Source organism: Lethenteron reissneri, chromosome 35 (genome assembly GCF_015708825.2).
Source record: "Lethenteron reissneri isolate LAM-NWPU_2019-01 chromosome 35, ASM1570882v1, whole genome shotgun sequence".
Taxonomy (NCBI): Eukaryota; Metazoa; Chordata; class Hyperoartia; order Petromyzontiformes; family Petromyzontidae; genus Lethenteron; species Lethenteron reissneri.
The window spans coordinates 4,660,066-4,683,470 of record NC_083813.1 but is presented as its reverse complement, the minus strand read 5'-3'; the positions used below and the strand labels follow the sequence as shown (position 1 = coordinate 4,683,470).

At 43.0% G+C, this 23,405-nt stretch overlaps 1 protein-coding gene across 1 annotated transcript; it reads left to right on the top strand.

Annotated features, from left to right (window-relative positions):
• The first annotated feature begins 20,893 nt into the window (after positions 1-20,893).
• LOC133351003 (uncharacterized) lies at positions 20,894-22,032 on the top strand. The gene is made up of 2 exons (XM_061565892.1): positions 20,894-21,147; positions 21,327-22,032. Exons 1-2 carry the CDS (start codon positions 20,913-20,915, stop codon positions 21,710-21,712), a joined length of 621 nt encoding a protein of 206 aa, XP_061421876.1. The 5' UTR covers positions 20,894-20,912; the 3' UTR covers positions 21,713-22,032.
• Positions 22,033-23,405: the final 1,373 nt, after the last annotated feature.

Below are 23,405 nucleotides of genomic sequence, written 5' to 3'. Positions count from 1 at the left end.
GAGGTCCCGACGTGGTTTCATGGCCAATGATGTGCGCGATTGGACATGAAACCAGGTCAATGCGATCATTAAAGTTGTGTCCTAACCACGGTTACATAATTTTCACTGTTATATATCCCTACACACACACAAAAAGACAAAATAGACTGTTGGGGCAAGTGCTGTTGACAAGCGGCCAACACACAAAGGCACCTTTTACTCACACACACACTTCGATATTTTTGGTGAAAAGATCCATTAAACAATTTCAAGCAAACATTCTGTCTATGAGACCTATGCGTACATTTATTTGATACCCCAGAGGCAGTGGTGATAAATCGGTATCTTGAGTTCACTGATGCTGAAGTAAACTTGAACTCTTGCCAGATCCACATAGATTTTTTTTCTCTCCCATTATATAATTATCAGCTATGCTGCTTGAAATTACATATGAGACGTAGTGTATTAAGCATTCAACTTCTAAGTTTAATTTAATGCGCATTATAGTTTAATGCGCATTATGGTTTAATGCGCGTTGGTTAATTCAGGTCACCACTGCGAATGTGGTCCTGATGTCGAAGCATTCTGTTGGTCCACAAGTAAAGTGTTCAACCTATCTGCCACGCAGGGTTGAAAATTGTCCATCCGTCTTCCCATTACTTGGCTCTGTGATTTGCTGAAATGAGATCACAGGGACCATTGCCAATGGTAATGCCTAAGTGCTGAAAACGTTGGTCATGAGCTCTGCTAAATAACGGCTTGCTGGGTAATTATTACGTTTATAATTTATTATATTTTATGATACATTACATTTTATGATTTTTGTTTGTTACATACGACTAAGTCAGCCACAAATCCGGTAACTTGAGTTGGATTCCCGTCCACGGCTACCATCAATGGCTAGTAAATGTTAAACTGGTCCTGATCCTCCTCCACTTCACGATCCTGCACTGACTACTGTGGTCAGTGGTGAAGTATGGTCAAACAGCCTCCGTGACCGACAAGGCAAGGGGAGGCCCTTCCTCCAGCAGTGGATTGACAAGGAGCTGTACACTATTATTACTACTCGTCAGCTAATGAAGGGCAGTAGCATTGCAGTTAACATTGCGCTTTGAACCTGGCAGGGTGGGTTGGATTCCCAGCCACGGCTAACACCAGTGGCGAGTGATGTCCCGAGCCAATTTTGCCCTTTCTGCACCAACCTGCAGTTACCAGTGTGGTCGAACAACCCTCATGCCTGACATGGCATGGTGAGGCCTTCATCGAATGTGTAAAGGCCTGGGAGTTTATGATCATTTCCAGTAAATTAGCCTGCTGGCTGGCTCATAGTGGAGCATTCAACTCACTTTCAAAATGTCCCGAGTTCAAAACCCGGTTAAAGATCGATTTTTCGCACAATACATTGTACTCATCACCGTCAGCAGCAGCAGCAACCATGCTCAGTCCACTGCTGGATAAAGACCTTCCCAAAAGCTGCCATCACTTACCATCACCCAATGTAATAATCCACGTAGCACCAGCGCACGAGCTGATTTCATCATCACCATCATCGCTGCATCTCTGCACGTGTCCCTTGTGCCAATTAGCGACAATATACGGCACTTTCAAGTGTGAATACCGTCTTTTTCTGGCAGAATTCACCTCGAACAAGGATCAGAGGGAATTGTTGAGTTTGGTAAAAACACATCATGAGTGACACAAGATAAGACTGTTTAAAAAACGACGTAATTTTGTAGACTTGCTCCTGGATATTTTTTCAGGATTCACAAACCTTTGTTTTCACACAAAATTCACCAGGATCTTCCAGTGGGATGATGCAACTAAAAGCAGCAGATTGAATCCCTTTACAGTATTGTAAGTCAAGTGGACAAAGGTCCCCCCATATAGCCTTAACAGACTGTTGGGGCAAGTGCTGTTAGCGAACACCTATGAAGACCGGCACGGCACACGAATGGGTGGGTGGCCAGGACCACGCCCGACCACCTTTGTCTCCCCAGTGACGATGTTTACACACCGCACTGGGTACTCATTGGAGGCTGAGTCGACATAGGGAGGAAGGTCCAGGATCGGTTCAGATATCCGTCACTGGTGTTGGCCGTGAGTGGGAATCGAACCCGGGTGGCTGGGTTCGTAGCACAGCGTGCTGACCGCTCCACCACCGCTCCCCACTTATCCAAACGCACACATTCTCATTTTACATAAGCTGTTTAAAACTTTGTGGAGAAACACTATTGCCATACAGTAGTCGAAAAAGAAAAAAAAACAGTAATTCTGAGAATTCCACTTAATCTAAAACATGTATAAGTTGAGTTTATCTTGCGGGTCCGTTGTGGAGAGATAACATTCCTCACTGCAATTGATAAGCAATACTGATATATTATCAAACCAGTTTGTACAGAAGTTATGCCAAAATAAAAGTACCCGTGGACATTCCTGCTGACGTCCGCGGCAAGTGCGTGTTGCGACACCACACGACTCGACTTGGTTGTCTATGGTGAAGCCTTTTGTCTTTTGTGAAACGGACGGCACAAGTTTCACAATCCGTGCTGTGACTATGTTTAAAGTGTAGTATTATTGTGTTGTTAAATAATACAACAAAAAATATGTGGTGAAAAACATGTTGGGTGAACCCACGAAACATTTTTTTTCTGCACTAACACTCGATTAGAATACGTATAGTCCCAAAATATGTCTGAAAGGTTAAGCGCTAAGTGTCACCGACGTGATGAGTCACACAAACAGTGTGTAACATTATCGCGTGCGCCATGCGCGAGAAATCAGTCACTCACTAACAACTCGAAGATAATCGGAGGGAGTATACAGTATGTCCGTGTGAATACATATTTGGCTGGTTTGTTTGTTTTAAAGGGTTGAAAAAACACAGGACGTTGTAGTCCATGTAAAATTTGATACCGATAATGCGTAACTGTCAACCGTTTAAAGTGAGATTCTGGCAACATTTGTTACACAGGCAATGCAGTAACCACGTTGGGTCCATTTTAAGCTTCATATTTATCTACCAATTGAAGGACATTTCCAAGTAGAAAAAAATTGTATTTAAAAAAAAGTGTATGCTTTCATTGTAAGCTTTAGAACGATGCACAACTACGAGTGTTTTACTCTACGTGAAAGTGGCATGATGGTGTGGTGAGTTTAGGGAAATAAATGAGTCAACCAAAGTTGATTTGAGGTCCAGTGGCCAAAAGAGACCTTTCATCTAAAATGTTTTGCTGACATTCAAGTGAACAGTCGTGGTTATTAACGACATAGGATTTCAGGTAGAAGATATTTAGATGAACATTAATTGTTTTCTTGCTTTACAAGTTGCAGTGATATGGATGTTTATTCTAAGGTGTTTACGCTAGTTCAAAGCAATTTCTCAACGCTTCTTTCGAAGCTTCAATGTTGGTGACCATCATTTGTGGCCTGAGTCAAGCTGGGTGCTTTTTATTAACTTCAGAATTCATGAAGTGTTGTTATATTTTTTTCATGACATGAAAATACCACATTTGTGTGTATTGATATTTACCGTGTCGTACTGTTATAATAGTCAGCCGTTTGTCATTTCATTGGGAGATGCAGGCCTTTCCACATCACTTCGGTCATGGGGGTTGTCTGGCAATACGTCTCCACGTTTGTCAATGCGGGTAGGTGAAGGGTATGACCAGGGCCAGTTCCAATATCACTCGCCACTGATGTTAGCCGTGGCAGGGAACCACATTCAGGTCGTCAGGTTTGTAATGGAGCATGCTTGCGGGCTCCACCCCACAGTTCATTCACTATGACAAATATCCACAACGAGCCATTTAGATAGATAGGTCTGTGACCTTTATTTATTATCTGGTAGTAAAGACAGATTTCCCGTATAACCTTTTATAGACTGTTGGGGCAAGTGCTGTTAGTGAGCTCCCATGGAGGCTGGCACGGCACTCGAGGAGGTGGGTGGCCAACACCTCACCCGGTCGCCTTTGTCTCCGTAGTGCTGATTGTTATCACACCGCACCAGGTAAAGTACTCATTTAAGTCTGAGCCGACCTAGGGGAGGCCCAGGTATCGGTTCACATATTCGCCACTGGCTTTGGTCGTAAGCGGGAACCAAACTGCATTGCGTTAACCACTATACTACCGCTCCCCACTTCCATAGCAACACACCGCACCAGGTAAAGTACTCATTTAATTCTGAGCCGACCTCGGGGAGGCCCAGGTATCGGTTCACATATTCGCCACTGGCATTGGTCGTAAGCGGGAACCAAACTGCATTGCGTTAACCACTATACTACCGCTCCCCACTTCCATAGCAACCCACGTAACAAAAACATTCCGCGACCAAAGCAGTTTTAAATTGTAAGAACATTTTGCAATTAGCATGGCATCCGTTTTTGTGGATTAAATTATTTTATTTAACTTTTGGCCAAGTTTAGATTACATTTTATTTTACTTTTCCACCAAAATATAACGCGATGCTACATGCATGTGCCAATGCATACTCACTTAATTATAGTGGATTGAGTTCCCAAGTGGCTGATGATCATTTTCAGTTCTGTTGCTCTTAACTTTTGATGATTAAACGTTTTAATCCTTGGGAGTAAAAAGCTACAACGTTGGACGCGAGATAATATGAACACACAAAACAAATTAATATAATTGATAGAGGTATGTATATCTAGGACAGTGTTCTTCATTGCAAGGCCCGCAGGCCACTCGCGGCCCCTGGTGGCCTTGAGTGTGGCCACCGAAAATACACAACACGTGACAACACCTCCCATCAGAGTGCTGCTGTCAAACCCAATGGTTTCAAATGTGTGGCGGCCCTCACACTGATGTCTTGTTGGCGAAAGCGGCCCCCCTCTTAACATGTGTGAAGAACACTGATCAAGGACATTTAATGTAAGCTGCCTGGGATCTAAATACGGTACAGTTATGAGAATGAAACGCAACATACCAACGTGCCTGATGAATACAGTTTTCAATCAGTGTATCGTGTCGGATCAAAAACACGACCACTGAAGAAGAAAATGGAGCAAAAGCTGCACGGAGAGACTCATGCTTGGGTTTACAATGAGAGTAAGGAAGATGACCACACAGATCAGATACAATTTTTTGCTGTTTTTTCCCTGGATTTTCAGTTTGCACATAGTCACATAGTCACTTTAAGATGTTTTCTTGTTCATGTTTTTTGTTTGTTGCGGTTGCACGCGATTCAAGAGCCGAATGGCTCACAGGGCTATACCTAATAAATAAACTTGAAACTTGAAACAAAGTAGATTTATCAGACGCAACCGGAAGGGAAGTAAGCGGGCTTGGGCAGGGCACATCACGAGGATGCTGGTTGATGCACGAGACTAGCTATGGAATAGAAGCCAAAGGAGGGAACACGCCCGATATGGTGACAATTGAAGGCACGGAGGGTTGAGATACATCCACGTGCAGGAGTGAGATGGGTTTTGGCATTGCAGGGCTGGAATAGATAACAGTGTGGAGAGGCGGGAGGCTTTCATCCAGACGTAGACTGGCTGATGATGATGATTGTGGTGGTGGTGGTGGGGACCAATCTCTCAAGACAACAACCATTGTTGGCTTCTCTAAAAGTGGTGCTCATTTTATCCTGAGGTGGGGGGTGGAGTTGATGGGTTGAGTCGACCTCTGACCGGGAATTGAACTCGCAACTCCCTGAATGTCAGTCATGTGTTTCAAGTCACAACACCACATGGCTGTATTTTACACCGGTGTAAGTTATATGAAATGGCCTCTAATAGGGAAAGTGTTTTTTGTATTTCCCAACCACCTTTTTGTTTTGTTTATCAGTGATACAAAAGACAAAGGTTGATGGGTAATAATTTTCGGGTGAGAAGTCAGTTATGGGTCAGGGGATGAGTGGTGTGGAGTGAAGGGTCGGCTTGACAAAGTGTCTGTCGCCCTGCTGATCCTTTCTCATGTGACCCTGGCTTAATTCCAACATCCAAGGCCTAAATTTAGGAGACAGAAAAAATTGCCAGTTTTATAACAGAGGGGCTTCCACCTAGGGATTTAAGTAAACATTGAGTACTGTAGGATACCGACATGAGATACTGACTGGTTAATGTATAGACGCTATTTATTTGTTGCAGTTATGTTTGCTGGCATTTCCTGATTAATTCAGAAATCATTGATTAGCCTTTCATAATGAAATGTGTGAAAAGTAACCTATATTTAATTATACATTCATGGCGACATCAAAAAAATATAAATGTTCTCTATGTGATGACACATAGTATGTACTCTTAACACATCTTGCACTGACAAAGGAAAGACAAATAAGCAAATTACGAATGATTTAATGTTCACCCAGAATGTTAGACTCAATGTATAATTTGATGTGCAAATGCAATTTATTATGTACTTTTATATTATTAGTCTGGCACGCAGTGGCAGTGTGGTGGTCGTAAGCAGCATGGTGCACTATGGACCTGGCAAACTGAGTTTGATTCCCAGCCAGGGCTAACATCGCTGTCAACTTATATCTGAACAGGTCCCGAGTTGCCACCCTTTTCACCCCCCCCCGCACTGACCAAACAACCCCTCCTTATGACCAAATGCCATGGAGAGGCCTTTTCCCGGCAATACATTGACAAATGGTGGTGACATTATTCGTAATTATATTAGACCATTAGTTATTGGTTTTCAAAAATAACCATCCCAATGATATGCGTCCATGATTGTAGATCACACGTTGTGGTCCTGTGAGCCGCATAGAAAAAAAAATATTCATAAGGCCAAGAGCCCAAATACCCTGTCCGCTAATAAAAACTATTTAAATATTCATGAAAATGTTGAAAAATTAAGTTGTCTAACGGACTGTGCTGAAATACGTATATACCGCACGAGCGATAAAGACATACTGAGCGCATGCACTGGTCGTGTCGCACAGGGTGGTCACGTGGGGTAGTCACACGGATGATTCGCTTGAGCTGGTTGGCTGTGGATTAATCCCCCCCCCCTCACTTCGCGCAAGAAGAGCGCACAAGTGATGTCATCACATCTATGCCTCTACATAAGGAACGAAACAGGTGAACTTCTCCACAAATCTGGCTGTCGCCTGATGAAGCTGGTTGTAATTACTGGCGAAACGTCGTACTCAGATTGTAAATATTGTGGCTTGGCTCCCCAATACACCGGTGTGGTGTACAAGTAACAAATTGGCCACGTTCTGTTTACGTGACAACCCTTACTAGTTGGCTGTGTCGGGTGGTGGCGGGTTTAACGACACATTTCTATATTTACGCGATCTAACCCGAAAAACCTCTATTATGGCTGTGGATGTTTGAATTTTAAAAACTGCGGATGCAGAGGTGCACTTCCAAGGGCGAGCGTCCCCGGCTGATCCCGCCTCCGCAGATTTCTCCCATTTCAAGTGCATTAAAACCTCTTAATTTCTTGGATATATTTTTTTCGCGAACTTTGACTATTCGCGATTTTACATTTGTATACCAGTTCAAGTTTCGCGCCTTTGTCCCTCGACCATTCGCGATTTGGCAACGTGGCGTCACGGCGTTAGGCAAAGAGCTTCTTGCCTCGATGAGATTTACTCAATGGGGAAAAAACTCCTGATTGTGATTGTGGTGGATTGTGACCACCCTTCCCGTGTGCCCATCCCAAGCCAGTGTGTGACACATACTCGACACGCTCAGGCACAACGCGAGCACCCACAGACGTTACCAAATGCATCTGGCCGTCCACCCGTTTGAGGACGTGCCTTGATGGCGAGTCATTAACGTTCAAGTGACCCTGAATTTTTGTTTTCAGGGAAATAAAACTTTAGAGTTTACGGTATAATTTATTGATGCTTTTATTTTTATATATTTGTATTATTGTATAATTGTATTAAGTTTATGGATGTTATGTATATGTACAGTACAGGATTAATGTTATGAAACATTTAGATTTTCTCCCATATGTTTAGTCGGACAGGGAATCTAACCCCCCTTTAAACGTAGTCTCTAATTTCGCGAATTCTACTTTCCCGCACATTTTCAAGAACCTAATCCTCGTGAACGTTGAGGCCTAACCGTAAAGGTACATTGACAAGAAGTGATTTGACCACTGCTCTCTCTCTCTCTCGAGCAGCAGCAGTAGCATGTGGCCTTCCCATGATCCACACGTGGCCCACAAGCTGCAGTTGTGCCACCCCTGACACAGACACCTTGGCTACCATTCAGAATGTGCCGGACACAACTCAAGCACAGAGAGTATGAGTTAAAGAAAGAAATACGTTTCTGAATTAATAAAAAAAATGTTTTACCTGTGGCAAACCACGGGAAGGGGAGTAGAGTGAAGGATATCATGAATGGAGAAATAAACTTGAACGGGAAAACGGGCGGAATGCCAGGACGGAAGTCCACGGCTCAAGATTATCAGCAGTAAGAACGTCGGAGGAGCGCTGTGCATGAAGGGGATGCGGAGAAGGAATAACTAGAGACGGGGTGTTTTACGGGAGGTTTGAGCTGATTTAGTTGTATAGACAGGCATTAGAGTTCTTGAATGTCACTGTGCACATTACAAAGGAAAAGTGCCCTTTAATTACAACATAATCTGTTCAGCGCAGATCTGCCATGAGAGAACTGTTGATGACGAATTGGGTGTTTGGGGGGGGGCGAGAGATGAGCACCACATTTATCTGCTTTTCACTCCTCCCGTGCTTCTCAAACCAGGCATATAGTTCCTTTCTGACTGAATCAATCTGGAGTAATCTGCCGGGTGCTCATTTAATACTGAATTGATCTGGCAGAGGCACTGGACTGACCCGGAAAGGGGTGGCCCTCATTCTAGAGGAAGCCCTCATAAAGCTGTCCATTGTCGGATAAAGTGGCCTGGCTTCCTGGTGGCTGCAGACTAGTTCTTACTTTGCTCTGATTTATATTTGCTTCATTGCTGTACGTCGTTTTATTTCGTTTCCTTTTGTCATAGTTTGTTGTTGAAAGCCAGATCACTCTCGCAAATTAAGACTAAATACTGTTCTCCTGAGTTCTCACCCGATTTAACTGAGTAAAAATTGGAACTTGACCTGAAAGGGGACCCAGCGAACATCGCGGTAGATGGCCAAACGTGGAATTGAACCCACGGGACCCCGCCTGCCACAATTGCCACCGCACAAAGAGGACAACCATCCCTGGAAAAAAAACCACGAACGCAGAGAAAAGCATGCACCTTATTAAGGAAGTGCACGATAAAACATTGAATGAAACAGAGGTTAAGTAGGTCAATATAAATAAACATCTATGCCCAAGAGTTGCCAAAACACATGTGTACATGGAAACATTTGATAATATTTCCTGGTATAATTAAGTTTGTAAGATTGCCGGGGTACATTTTCATAAATATCCGCAGTTACGTTTCTCCAATCATGGCGATTGCACAATCTGTCGGCGATTAACCCATTATCTTAACAGAGACATCAGGGGTCCCTATTGTGGGCACTCGTGTGCTTGCTTATTTGTTAATTAATCACTTTCTTTTGAAGGATGACGACGTTTAAATTGCGGTCCGGGCACTGACAGGGTGCCACGTGACTTTAGACATGAGGAATAAGGCACGCATTTAATGCGTTACACATGAAAAGCATAGAGCAATGAATAACATGTTACGATAAGCCACTTATTTCAGATCGAGGGACATTTTAGGTCACTAAATGAACTTAATTATATATTTTCGAAATAAAAACATGGTTACGTTTCCTGTAATTAGAGCCCAATTTTTGCTCTGAGGAGTTGGACATTTATTGGCAAAAAATATTTTAGGCTGCTCAAATTACACAAAAATTTGACCTTTAAAACTACAAACTGCAGTAAAGATGCATTGCATTTGTGTACGTTGCATAAATAAAACACATTCTCTGAATATTATAAATATTGTGTGCTGCGTTATTTGTCAATACAGTCGTTTCAGGCATGGTCAATCCACTGTTAGATGAAGGCCTCCACAAACGTTCACCCCAAAGCAATGCAGTCCTTTGGCTTTAATAAGCATTAAATCAATATCGCTAAATGAAAAGAGGGCTTGTTCTTGACCCAGTGTTTGCTGCCTTGGTGCTGTCATTGTATGATGAAATTCTATTACTCGATCACAGTGGAGAGCTTCAGTGTTTTGATATGTATATGCGTGTGGTAATAGCGCAGTTCGAATATTTCCCCGAAGAATGTATGTTTTTGTGCATTGAACACAACACAGAAACGCGCTGGAAAGTGTGACCAACGCCAGAAGGCTAATAAATATACAAATTTACGTGAAAAAACTCCCCGAAATATTAGCGTTTAGCATGATTCAGTGCTGATTATCGCAGTCAAATCTTCTGCTCTCCCCCCATGCCGTTAAGAACGTTTAGATTAAGTTAAACGCATAGCACACGGATTAATACTCGATGGCCTGAGTTTGATAAGAACATGTGGCTTGCAGACTCCCACTGCCTGGCGGTTTAACACGATGGATCAGCGTTCACAGCACGCAGGAGCACGTTTGTGCATGCGTGTGCATGCGCGTTTGTCTTTAACTCCTTGTGTGTGTGTGTGTTTTTCTGCCTTTCTCTAAATTCTCTCAGATTCAATTACTGTAGTTTGTTTTTTCGGCCCAGATGCTCAGCGGCTGAAGTCGTGACACTGTGGGCTTCCTTGTTTCAAGTTCCATTAGAGTAATTACGCAGCAATAGGGCTGAACGGACCAATTATAGTAAGGGGCTTTAATTACTGCACACAGTATCACAGCCTTACATCATCCAGTAATGAAGAGCTTTATTTAAAGGGGCACTGTATTCTTGTAGAGGGTTTTTTTATATTCTTGATCCTTGATTAAACAGAGGTTGATGTGAAAAATGGTTCCGTCTTAAAAATGGCTTGACTCCGTCATCGCTCGCATTAAGAAGGCCCCACTCTAAAATCTAGCAACAGGCGGTTTTGCGTGCCTCGGCAGATACTTAACGATATAAATATGTCGTGATCCGAGACGGCGAGGAAAGTGCCCAAGTGAATACGGTTCTTTAACGTGAATTCCTCGTTGTACTTATTGAATGCAGTTTTAAATCATGAATAATATAATCAGTGAATACGTTGCTGCATGAAGGGCCTCCTCCTACTGCGTCGGTCTTGGGTACTGTGTGAACCACAACTTCCCCCACGCTGGCCCGTGTGGGTTTAGTGAAAGGCAGGGGCCCAGGACCGGTTCAAACCCCCCACTTTGCGACCGATTGTTCCTCGTGACTGCGGATTGAACTCGGGTCACGTGTCCATAACAGAGCAGAAGGCTCAACAACTGTGCCACCACGTCCCACCTCCCCCACCACCCCAAAATGTTTTTGAACTATTTATATACAGCATGGCTTTCCATTTCACCGTGACGAGGACCGAGAAGCCGCTCGCGATTTGCCGCCCGTTGCAGGCGATGCACGCGGCTCGAATTCCGGTGACTGCCCCGGTTAACACCGTGGGCGCATTCACCGCAAACCCATGCGCGTCGTCTGCGCCAAAGGTGGACGTTGAAGATGTTTGTTGGACTTCTTTCGCACTCTACGTAGTCAATCGCCGTGCTCATCGATCACCCGAAACGTTCTTCGAAGAAAAAAATAGTTGGTGACGGCGCGATTTTTTCCCAAATTTGAACAAAAAGGCCACATGCGCCAACTTCGCCATCCCTCCCCTCCTGTGCAACTTGAGTTGTTGCTCTAAAGATCGTTGATCGTTTTGACGGTTTAAAGTCGTGATTTCTTCTCGCTTGAACAGAGCGGGCACCTTGAGGGTTGCCACCTTCCACTCAACTGTGAAACTACTGAGGCTATAATCATCCGTGAAAAATAGGACTCTTTGTGATAAGCCAACATTATTAGAACGGCGGCGAATGGCAAATGTGCCAACAATTTCATTCAATTCCTCGTAGCAATTTTTTTTATATAAAGAAACATCTTTCCAAAACAACCAATGCAACGTTTAACAACATTATACACAACAGTATTTCTCCATTGGAGTCACGGCAAGCGACGGTTCCCCTCCTCTACAAATAAAGCCCTGACCTCTCTCCGCATGCCCTCAAACCTGCGTGCATTTAGGCGCAGTTGGTGATAATGTTGCAGCGACCTCGTGCTCCCCGCTCACGCCTGCGCACGGCTATGAACCCTCGCGACGAAAAATTCCTTGGTCACGCTGCTGAGCTTAACTTAATCGGGACGTGGGTGCCACAATGCCTCTAAGAGGTTGCGTAAGGGATGCCCAAAAAGCGAACCCTATTCGTAAATAAATACCTCTCCAGCTTTCACAGATTGCGAGTTCAACCCGTTCACATTGAATTGGTCATCAGGGTAATTTGAAAGAGCCCAGGAAGGAAACAAAATAAAGAAAGCAAATGGAAATGATGGGTCGGTTGGGAGACCGTTAGGTAGAAACGAAAGGGAATTTTCCAGAATCTTTATGGAGACTGGAGGAAATCCGATGAGCTATGAAGCTATTTTTCCACAGATGTCCAGGAGGGGCGGGTCAGTGAGTTACAACAACGTACTGTATGTACGTTGAATTTCTTTCACACCTTACGTAGCCAACCGTACTAATCGGAGGTGTGAGAAATCTAAAACGATAGCAGTGCAACACAGAGAAAAATATAAGCAAGTCCCTAAATATAAATACATCTCAATAAATAAAGTATATAAATCAAATGTTTCAACACTAAATGCAATCTTGGGCAAGGCAGCAAAACAACAACAACAAAAACAGTCCCAGACCACACCAAGCCAACACACAGTCCCCCAATAAAATGGCACATGACAATGTAACCTTAGCTACTGTACAAAGGTCAGGATCACATTTATAAATCACATTGGCAAATGTGGCTGTATCCAGGACCAATCATCTGCATCAGGATATTTTTGAAGAAAGTTGTACGCTGTGAAGGGAGGTTTGGTGGAGAGTCGGGGAAAGTTCCAGAAAGGACGGCGAAGAGGGTAAAAGGTGGGGAAAAGGCGTCAAGCATTTTGAAAACTTTTTGCGTTATCGAATTATTCGAGTAATAAAACGGATAATCGTTCAAGTAATCGATTACTTAGATAGTCGGATAGCCCAGCTGTGAAGGAGTTACATGTTGCTGCACGCGTCACCTTACTACTAAACGATCGTCCCACGTGCCGTGGCTAACCTGAAGGCAGAGAGGTGATACCCAATTGGCTAGGCCATAAGCACCTCCAAGAGAAGGCGGAAAGCTGAGATTAAACCCAAGACGGGCACCTTGTGTACGCATGTTTGTTTGTTGTAGTACGGAGTTAGACTGATGGCCTTAATCTAAGTTGTCTTGTGGTTGTTGTTGTTGTTTGACTTGCATCCCACTGGGATTTTTTCACACAGCGTTGGTGTACGGTGCTTTTTCTGCAATATTTTTGCTGTCTTTTCTTGGATTTTCTGTTTGCACTTAGTCACATAGTCACTTTAAGATGTTTTATTGTTCATGTTTTTGTTTTTTGTTTGTTGCGGTTGCACCCGATTCAAGAGCCGAATGGCTCACAGGGCTATACCTAATCAATGAACTTGAACTTACATGCAGGTGCCTGCCACACGACACAGACTGATTTAAAGTTGGTTTAACACGTAGGCTTTCGCGACCAATATCATCCATAATATCGTTTTTTTTGGGTTAGATCACATTCATATATAAAAGTGACAACCCTTACTAGTTGGCTGTGTCGGGTGGTGGCGGGTTTTAACGACACTTTTATATGTTTATTACGCGATCTAACAAAAAAAAACTCTATTATGGATGATTTAAAGTAGCACTTTCAATGTCACGCGGAATGCATTTTTTTACGCAGTCGGCAGGCGTGCGATTGATGGCTTGTTAAATGCACCGCTTTGTATTGGTGAACATGTCGAGGATATGAATGGGAATGCCCACGGTGGTCAGATCGAGTGAACTTGATGTTGTTATATTCTTAGGTTTTTTTCGGTAAAGTCACGTAGGTAAAATAATTTCAAATGAATAAAAGTAAAATAAAAATAAAATAAAAATCACGACGTTTCGGAGGCAACACAAGTTGGAACCTTCACAGCACGATAGCTGTATCAAGTGAGAGAAATTCCAAGAAAACAGTCCTTGTATATATACTGGTTGAGGGTGGGAGGAGCCAAGGTAGGGCCTGAATATTATTTTTGTGAGGTTCGGTGCCGCTGAAGTACGCTGTCAGGAATGAGCCTTTGTTGTGTAAACTAGGTGCGGATGATGTTAAGGTGTGTGTAAATGAGACTGAGCCTTTTGTTATGTAGAGGTGATGCGGCTGAAATCGCTGCCAGGAAATGAGTCTTTGTTGTGTAGAATGGTTGACTGAGCCTATTGTTATGTAGAGGTGGTGTGGCTGAAATCGCTAAGAATATGAATCCTTGCAGTCACGAAAGCTTCAAATCTAGAATTGATGTTGTTAGTCGGAGCGCTTCTCGAACGTGACGGCGCGTGGCTCTTGGTGCTGCGAGGCTTTTCAGACGAGGTAAACGCGCGTTCAGTTCGCGCACCCCACACACCGATTTAATATTTAGGGTACATTTTTGCACGTGTTTTTGTATGCAAAACAACAAGGTGTAGTGAAGAGGAAAAAAAAACCTGAAAACATTAGCATGTACAGTATGTATATAAAAATTATGAAATGCGTGGCCAACCCTTTTTGTTTTAAACTTCTTTGGACAAAATTGCGTTGAATGTGCGACGCATTTCCATCTTTGTGTTGTAGAATTTCACAGAGCATCGGTTTTACTTCATACATTGATATATAAAATAGATATAAATAATTATATATATTTACAGATATAAATAATATTAAACTCATGTATATTATATTAATATATTAATGTAAATTGTCCTATTATATACAGAAAATTATACGTAACATGTAATGTATATTTATATATAATTATAATAATTAAAGAAAACACATATTTTGAAATATTATTTATGATTGATATATTCTATATTTTTTACTCCAATTCAGTTTCAGCAATGGAACACAACGAGTCTACATTGGGGGCACACCTCTCCCCTCGCCCCGCCCCCCGTTTTAAAGAGACAATTCCAATGTAAATATGCACCTGTGTCACTGCATCAGGCTCCATAATCTAACGTAAGCTTTTATTTCAACAATGGGGAACATAGCTGCAGTGACTGTCAAATGTCAAGACCTTATCTCTATCCCCATGCAAATGTGTACGGTGGTGGGGGGGGGGGAGCAAAGTTTCGAGAAGATAAACGAAAGGAAACGCAAACCGTGGGTTATCAGAAACCTGATCGATATGCACACTGTATTATGATGAGTAATGCATGTTAGTATAAGTGCTATGGCTGGTTACATTGAGAGTTAGCGCGAAGTTTGCATTTGCTTGCTTTTATATGAAATTTTCAGAAACTCTTGAGATGCCCCTTATACTGTATATGTAGGTGTGTATGTGATGTATGAACAAGTTGTCACAGTAAGGGGTACAGCCGGTGGTGCATCTACCGGTCATCTCAGTCAGCCCACCCATGGCACCTGCTGGGTCAGCGAGCCTTCGACACTTCACGTGGCTTCAAAGTGCACCTAGCCTGGCACAGGCGGCGTGGGGACATCGCCGTCACTTCGGGGTGAACGGTGGGTATTGTATGTAGTGTCTAAAATATTCTTCACTTAGCCTGGAAAATGTTTCACTTAACCTCACGGTTTGTATTTGTTACAGCCCGGGCCTGTTTGAGATGTTTGGACGTTTATTGTTGGACTCGCTTTTTTGCCCGTGCAAGGACGGGTGTAGATTGCAGTAAATCTGAAATATTCAATAGAAAAATTATTCAGCTCATGATTATTAATGAGGGGGGTTGCCGCGTGTGGAATGACGTCACGCGCGTGACGGACAGACATTTCTGGGTGATTTTCGTAGGTAATTATTTTTTGGTTTTACTCGGTGGGCAAACAAATGGGCTGCGCAGAAAAGTTGTGTGCAAACCGGCAGGTAATGTTCTCAATCTGCACAGACGTAACCGAAACCTCCTTGCTGTCCTCCCTTCAACAAGCATCCAATCGTCATGCTGGTTGATGCACAACACACAATGGATCAACCCAAGGTCGTAATTATAATATATATTGGGGGGCGGGGGGGACACATCTCACCCCCCCCCCCCCCAATATTAAAATATGCTCAAAATGCCTTCCCAATATATTGCTATAAAATAGATTTCTGTTTTTATGATTGTGGTTATGGTTGTACTTTATTAATCCCTAATCTCTGCCATTACATACAATGAAACAAGAAAAGGTAAAAAAGAAAAACAGAGCAATGTAATACAATACACTATTAGACATTATTGTAAAAAATAAATTAAAAGTCCATCCTATGTTTTAGTGATTTTTTTTTTATCTTTTAGGCAGGAAATTCGTTTTTTAATTGAGATTTTTCTGTGGGGGGGGGGGGACCCCAGACCCCCTGGAAGATTTGCCCCCCCCAATGTTGACTCCATGGCTACGGCCTTGGATGAACCCCTCTTCAGAGCGAGTCACCAACCCAACCTGCACGTTTCTGGAGTATGAGACCACATCATGCGTAAAGAAGATCCTGTGCAATTAACGTGATTCAACAAATGGATATATTCTGATTCACTCCGGTCGCATGTTCGCAGTGGTCAGTCACCGCCTCCTGAACACTCTTCTGTCACTACTGCCACGCTTACTGCTCCCGTGAACTTCACTCACTGATTCATCCACCCATGTTGCGGACTTGCTCGACCCGACTGACTGTTCCAGTCTCATCCACACTGCTCAACCACGTCACGGCAGGTCACAGCAACACACACAAAGATCCCCCGTATAGCCTTAACAGACTGTAGGGGCAAGTGCTGTTAGCTAGCACCTGGAACGGCCGGAACGGTGCACGAGGGTGGGTGCCAGCACCACGCCCGACCGTCTTTGTCTCCCCAGTGGCGATGTTTACACACCGCACCAAGTGCTCAATTGAGGCTGAGTTGACCTAGGGGAGGCCCAGGACCGGTTCAGGTAATCGTCACTGGTGTTGGTGGCCGTAATCGGGAATCGAACCCGGGTCGCCGGGTTCGTAGCACAGAGCGCTAACCGCTACACTACCGCTCCCCAATGACACACGCAGCAACCCACACACCCGTTTATCCACTCACTCAACTACCGAATCACTCCCACACCCACTTATTTAACCACTCACTCACCACACTCCAGGTATTAAAAAAAAACTCTTCTTATTCTGCTTCATCGCTTGCACAGCTCAACTTTGAAATTCATTCCCCGTTGTCTCTTTGTCCAAGCTGTTATAACCTCGCTCAAATTAAGGGATGTGTGGAAATTATGTCTTACTACAGTACTCGTGTCATGATGTTTATTGCTGGCCGGTTGAACTTGGGCCTTAGGGCCTGTGCACAGCAACCGTGTTAAAAAAATACGTAAAAAATGTTCTCATGACTTTGATACGAATTTTCCATGTCTCACGAGGCACAATCGTTGAAGACAAATATGAAAGCTGCTGGTGTGTCACGCGTCTTACGTTAATTTCAGTAAGTCTACCCAGTTGCAGAAAGCTTAACGAAAGCCCCCCACGAGCACCTCGATTCGAAGGTGTTTTTGGGAGTCTAATTCACACATCCAAGTGTAGCCGTCGACTTGAAGTGGTGATGGCATGGACCATGCAGTTGCCAAGGGTCCCCTCACTTCCTCTTTGCTGCACGATGCCACCCATCGGCGTGCCCGCTTGACCAATAATGTTAATGGTACCGGAGGGGGGCGGGGAGCGAGTAGCACAGGGGTCGGGAACCTTTTTGACTGGGAGAGCCATAAAAGCCAAATATTTCTAAATATATTTCATTGAGAGCCATATAGTATTTTTAACGTATAATAAATTAAATATCTTACTTTTAATGCGACTTCTGGTGCTATATGGTTTTGCTGATGGCCTTGTAGTCTGGTTCGTACGTGGTGAGGTTGAGCTTCGTGCAGGCGTGACCCGTGAAATTTATCTTCAAAACTAATTTCTGTTTACTTTTAAATGACACAAATATTATTAAGCAATATCACAAGTATTTTAAAATCAGTTCCAAACTGATTTTTTTTATTTTTATTTTTTTCAACTCAAAATTGTCTGGGAGCCATTTGCCGTCACCGGAAGAGCCATATATGGCTCGCGAGCCATAGGTTCCCGACCGCTGGAGTAGCAGGACAGAGCAAAGGAGGCTCGAGATGGCATACATGACACATATAGTCAATAATAATATTTTTTTATACTGAACTTCTTTTGTACCGTACGAAACCAACCGTGCTAATCGGAGGTAAAAGACCCAACGCAGAAGATCCCTGGATTTGATCTTCCACGAAGCTCATGTTCCCCACTAAAATCACATCCACAAATGAAAAATGTTAACTCTCCAATGTCCGACTGTTGTCGTCCAGAACAGACCGTACAATATACAACGACGCAACGTCCCGATCCACAAATACGAAGGAGACATCACAGCGATACACTCCGCTGCTCCTGAAGTGGCTATCTGGCTTGACCACCTGAATGTAAAATTGTAGCTGTTTCTCTGCATCTACATCAGCCGTGCGACAAGAATAATCGGAGGTGTGGGGAAAGTACAACAAATGGAACACAAAAAGGACTTCTAAATAAATGAGCTTTCAATCTAGATTTAAAAGTGCATAGCGTCGTTGGATTCCTATTATGACCTCACAATCGAAACGATTGCACAGTGAAAATGAGCGTGACTTTTTCAGTTCACATTCTACCGCGTCGAATTGTTTGTGCATGCGATGAACAAATAAGTAGATTACTATTTTGTACATAAAATGCTGTTTATTCTCTCTTCAGCACACCGGTGGGCTAAAGAAGTGAATTATTTTGTCCTTTGAAAAACGTGACACATTTTTTACTATTTGGCCGTGTCGGGTGGTGGAGGGTTACGACACATTTATAAATAACGCGATCTGATCCAAATAAACTATATTATGAATAATATTGGTCGCGAAAGCCTACGTGTTAAATTGAGCCTACGTGTTAAATTTACTATTTTGTAGTACTCACTTCTCAGGTGGATGGGGAGAATGATATGACAGTGGTTACAGATCACTGCACTTTGAACCTGTTGACCCAGAGCTTAATTCCCGGCCACTCGAGCATCATTTCCTCTGGGTTTTCAGCGCCAGTTAAATATGGTTAAACAAATGCCACAACCAACACGACCTTCATCCAGCAGTGGTTTGAGAAATGGCTGGACATTCATTTAAATTTGTTGAGGTGTAAGGCATATAGAATATATGTTCGGGCATATATCTGCTGTATATATATATAAAAAAAACATCTGTATTTGGCAGGTTGAAAATATCTTGTCACCTTCTGCCTACTCTCAGTATAAAGGGATATTACCAAAAATGTATGCCTTAAAATAATGTCGTTGAAATAACAAGCATTACTCATGCAACCGTCGCTTGCTAAGCCATTACCGCCGAACATTCCGTTATGCCGTGATTGTGTTTGGTGTCATTCTATCGGCGCTCTCCTTCTCGATATACGAACGTATCGTTTCATTATTTATTTATTTAATTGCATTTACAATCTCGCTTCTCACCGGCAGCATCCATTTGATTCGGCCACGAAGTAATGGGAACGACATTATTGGCTCCCCGTCTTGAATTGCTTTCGAGTGACCACAAAGTGACTTCGTTTGTGCTCGGGACTTGTGAGTTGGAAGAATACAATTAAAAACCCGTTCAATTGTCGAGATCTCTCTCCACAGTGTTCGTCGCTACCGTACACTCTCTTGTGCTGGCACGCCAAAGCCGCCACGCAGCGTTTAGACCCCTCGCATTAAACCTCGATTATTAATGTTGTTACGAACCTCAAGTGCAAATGGTTGCATGTTTGCATGTACATAGCAATGTATAGGAATCGATAGCCACCTACCCCTCTCCCCTCGCCAATCATTCACTGTGGGCACTCGTAACATTAACATGTCGTGAAACCATCGCGTATGATGCAGGATTAACCCGGGCACATGTTGCTTTAAAAGCTAATGCTTGCAACGCTTGTGTGTGTGTGTGCCGTTTTAATTTACATGAATCTGCACATCGCGTTTGTCACGCTTATTGCTCGGTCTATATGTTGGGGGGGGGGGGCGTTTGTAATTAAATGTTGAATAAGTTGGGGGCCCCACACATGAGCAGTGTGATTTATTAATGCACAGTTCTGAGAGCCGCTGATCTGCCGTGCATTGATAGAACCCCGAGGAATGGAAGCTGGTATGTTGTAATGATGAATTATTACACGCACAGTATATGTGAATCATTATTACTCTATGGAAGTAATGCATTTTGTTAGATCAAGTAGCAAAAAAAAAAATCATTTTTTTCCCATTATTATCACTCCTTAGAACATTCACCATTAAATGGGGAAATTGGTGTGGATTTCAAAAGTTAAATGAGGATGACAAGAAGCTTGTTCCAATGATGAGCTATTAGGAGACGAGACTGGGTAAGGTGTTCGAGCGCTACATGATTAGAATAGATAATTACACTAGTTAGTGGGAATATGGTACGCAGAGTGTGATTTGAATCTGCTACATTTGAAAGAATGCAAACGTTTGCCTTTGGGAACAGTTCTCTATCTGCTTTCTGCTCAAATGTAGCACAGTGATACACAACATCGTAGGTGGTTGATGTGTTTTGGCTGACAATGGTTGTACGGTAATCGTAGTACACTATTTAAAATTGCATTGAATGTACATGCAAACTCGTACTCTGTACACCCAACAAAAAGATGTACCTATTTTCCACAACATTCCAGATAGATTCAGTGCTGAGTAAACTTGAAGTAACTTCTAGAACATTCCAGAACTTTCCAGTCATATAAATAGTAGTATAAATACAGGGGCCTTAAGCCCACCAGTTCAGTTTAGTTCCAGCTGCCTAAATGGATACATATCTGCATTTTTCTGAGATGGCATCAAGAGGCTGCAAGCATCCGGCAGACGCATTTTGCTATGTCTGCGGCCAATTTATCAAGACAAGAACGAAAAAGTACTCTGTGGAAGCATCTGCTAAGATGTGTGATGTCTACAAGGTATATTTCGGCATGCCTGTCAGGGATCAAGACAAACCCTGGGCACCTCATTTCACCTGCGAGCAATGCAAAACAACTCTGGAAGGTAAGATGTACAATAATTGCTCGAAATTTTGTTATAGAATTTGTAAAAAAAAATTAAATTTAAAAGTTTTAATTTGAAAATGTTTTACAATTTTAAATGTTATTGAAAAAATATATATGAAAACTGTAGCGAAAATCTCTTACACATTAGTCATGGGTGAAATAAATGTATTTTTGCAGGATGGTACAGAGGGGAAAAGAGAGCCATGAAGTTCACTATCCCAAGAATTTGGCGAGAACCCACTGACCACTCAAGCAACTGCTGCTTCTGCAAGGTGGACCTGTCCAAACGTCGGACTGGCAAGAATGCACCTGCTATCACGTATCCGAACCTTCCTTCATCCATCGCCCCGGTACCACACTGTCATGAGCTCCCTGTACCCACTCCTCCGGAGAGAGAGCAGCCATCTTTAGAAGAGAGCAGCAAGTCAGAGTGCGAGGAAGACGTCGATCCAGATGACAATTTCAGAGGTGGAGATGAGAGAAACCCATACTACCCCAACCAAAAAGAGCTCAACGACTTGTCTCACCAAGTCCAGGCTCAAGCAGTGGAACTTGTTGGATGAAAGTGTGCAAGTCGCAAATCAGAGGAAGCGTAACCAACCTTTTTGCAGCTTCTTCACCTGTCAAGATAGGCTCTGCTTCTGCCACAATGTGACCAGTCTGTTCGAGGCAATCGGAATCGCCTGTAACCAGACTGAGTGGCGCCTCTTCATTGACAGCTCATCGAGGAGCCTCAAAGCCGTGCTGCTCCATAATGGTAACATGTAGCCATCTTATTCTTTGGATCTTTCGGTAAAGTCACAAAGATATGTTCAAATAAAATAACAAAAAGAATAAATAAAAACTAGGAAGTTTCGATCGCAACACAAGCGTTCATCATCAAGAAGAAAAAATAGGGGGAAAGCTGCTGAGGCAGACTGTTTTAAAGGTTTAAAATGGGTGTAGCCCAAGGGTCATGAACGAAGTGGATGGTCCGAGACATGACGCTTCGTGTTCGTGAACATAAGGCAGATCTGAAACACGTTAGGACCAATACCTCGGCCGTGACTGATCATTGTTTTAATGCGGTGGGTTCACATGAAATTGATTTCTCTTAGAAGATACTTTGCAAACCCACTGGCTATCAACAAAGATTCGTTCATGAAGCCATCCACATATATAGACACAGACACAACTTCAATCGAGAAGATGGGTATAAACGTAGCAATCATTGGAAGGACGTTATCAACCAGTTTAAGTCATAACTGGCTATGATGTTCCCATCCTACCACCTTCCGATGTTAGTTGTAATTTTCGGCTATCTGATTTTACATTAACAGGTTAAATTTCCCGCACTAACACAGCCACCTCGCTCGCCGAGCTCGACGTTGCTGCTCTCCGATCTTACATTAACATGCGAATCTCTCACGGTAACATGTTAATCTCTCACGGTAACATCGCCACCTCCGCGTCCTCGTCGTGGACGTCGCCCTCCGATCTTACACCAACATGCTAATTTCTCACATTAACATAACTAGCCCCGCCCACTTCGTTTATGACCCTTGGGCTACACCAATTTTAAACCTTTAAAACAGTCTGCCTCAGCAGCTTTCCCCCTCTGTTTCTTCCTGATGACGAACGCTTGTGTTGCGATCGAAACGTCGTAGTTTAAAGAAAAATATGTTTTGTAATTTTCTTTGAACCTATCTACGTGACTTTACCGCAAGACCCAAAGAATGTGAATTCCTGCAGTCACGAAAGCTTTAAGTCAAGAAGTACCCGTCTCTTCCCCTGGCTCACTCGGTGCACCTCAAAGAGGATTACAACAGCATCAAGACCTTGCTGGACGCCTTGAAGTATGATGAGTACGACTGGCAGGTCAAATAGAATAAACTCAAAACGAACCTAGACGACAATACCCGTATCATGCATGGTGGTGATCACCCATCTAACCACTAACCAAGCTTAAACCATGTGACTGGGTGCATTCAGGCTGGCTTGAGAATATATAGATGGACCTTATTCAAAGTAAGCGCCTGCAGCTGACATGAAATACCAGCAATTATATATATATTACAAACAAACATATCCCATGTTTATTATTACCATAAATAATGTATAATATCTATCTATTAAAGCCTCACTAAATCTCAAAATATTTGCAAGGGGGTTCTACATTGGGATGTTTTGCCAATTTAATTTCCCAAGAGAAAAAACACATGAGGGGATAACGCAGAAAAATCCACAAAGGCTGGTCAGAACCCCATTATAAAACAT

What these genes read in the sequence shown, in the direction of transcription:
- LOC133351003 (XM_061565892.1), top strand. Translation starts at nt 20,913, where the DNA reads ATGGATACATATCTGCATTTTTCTGAGATGGCATCAAGAGGCTGCAAG. An exon ending in ATGCAAAACAACTCTGGAAG is followed by an intron (nt 21,148 to 21,326) that starts GTAAGATGTACA and finishes GTATTTTTGCAG; the next exon opens with GATGGTACAGAGGGGAAAAG.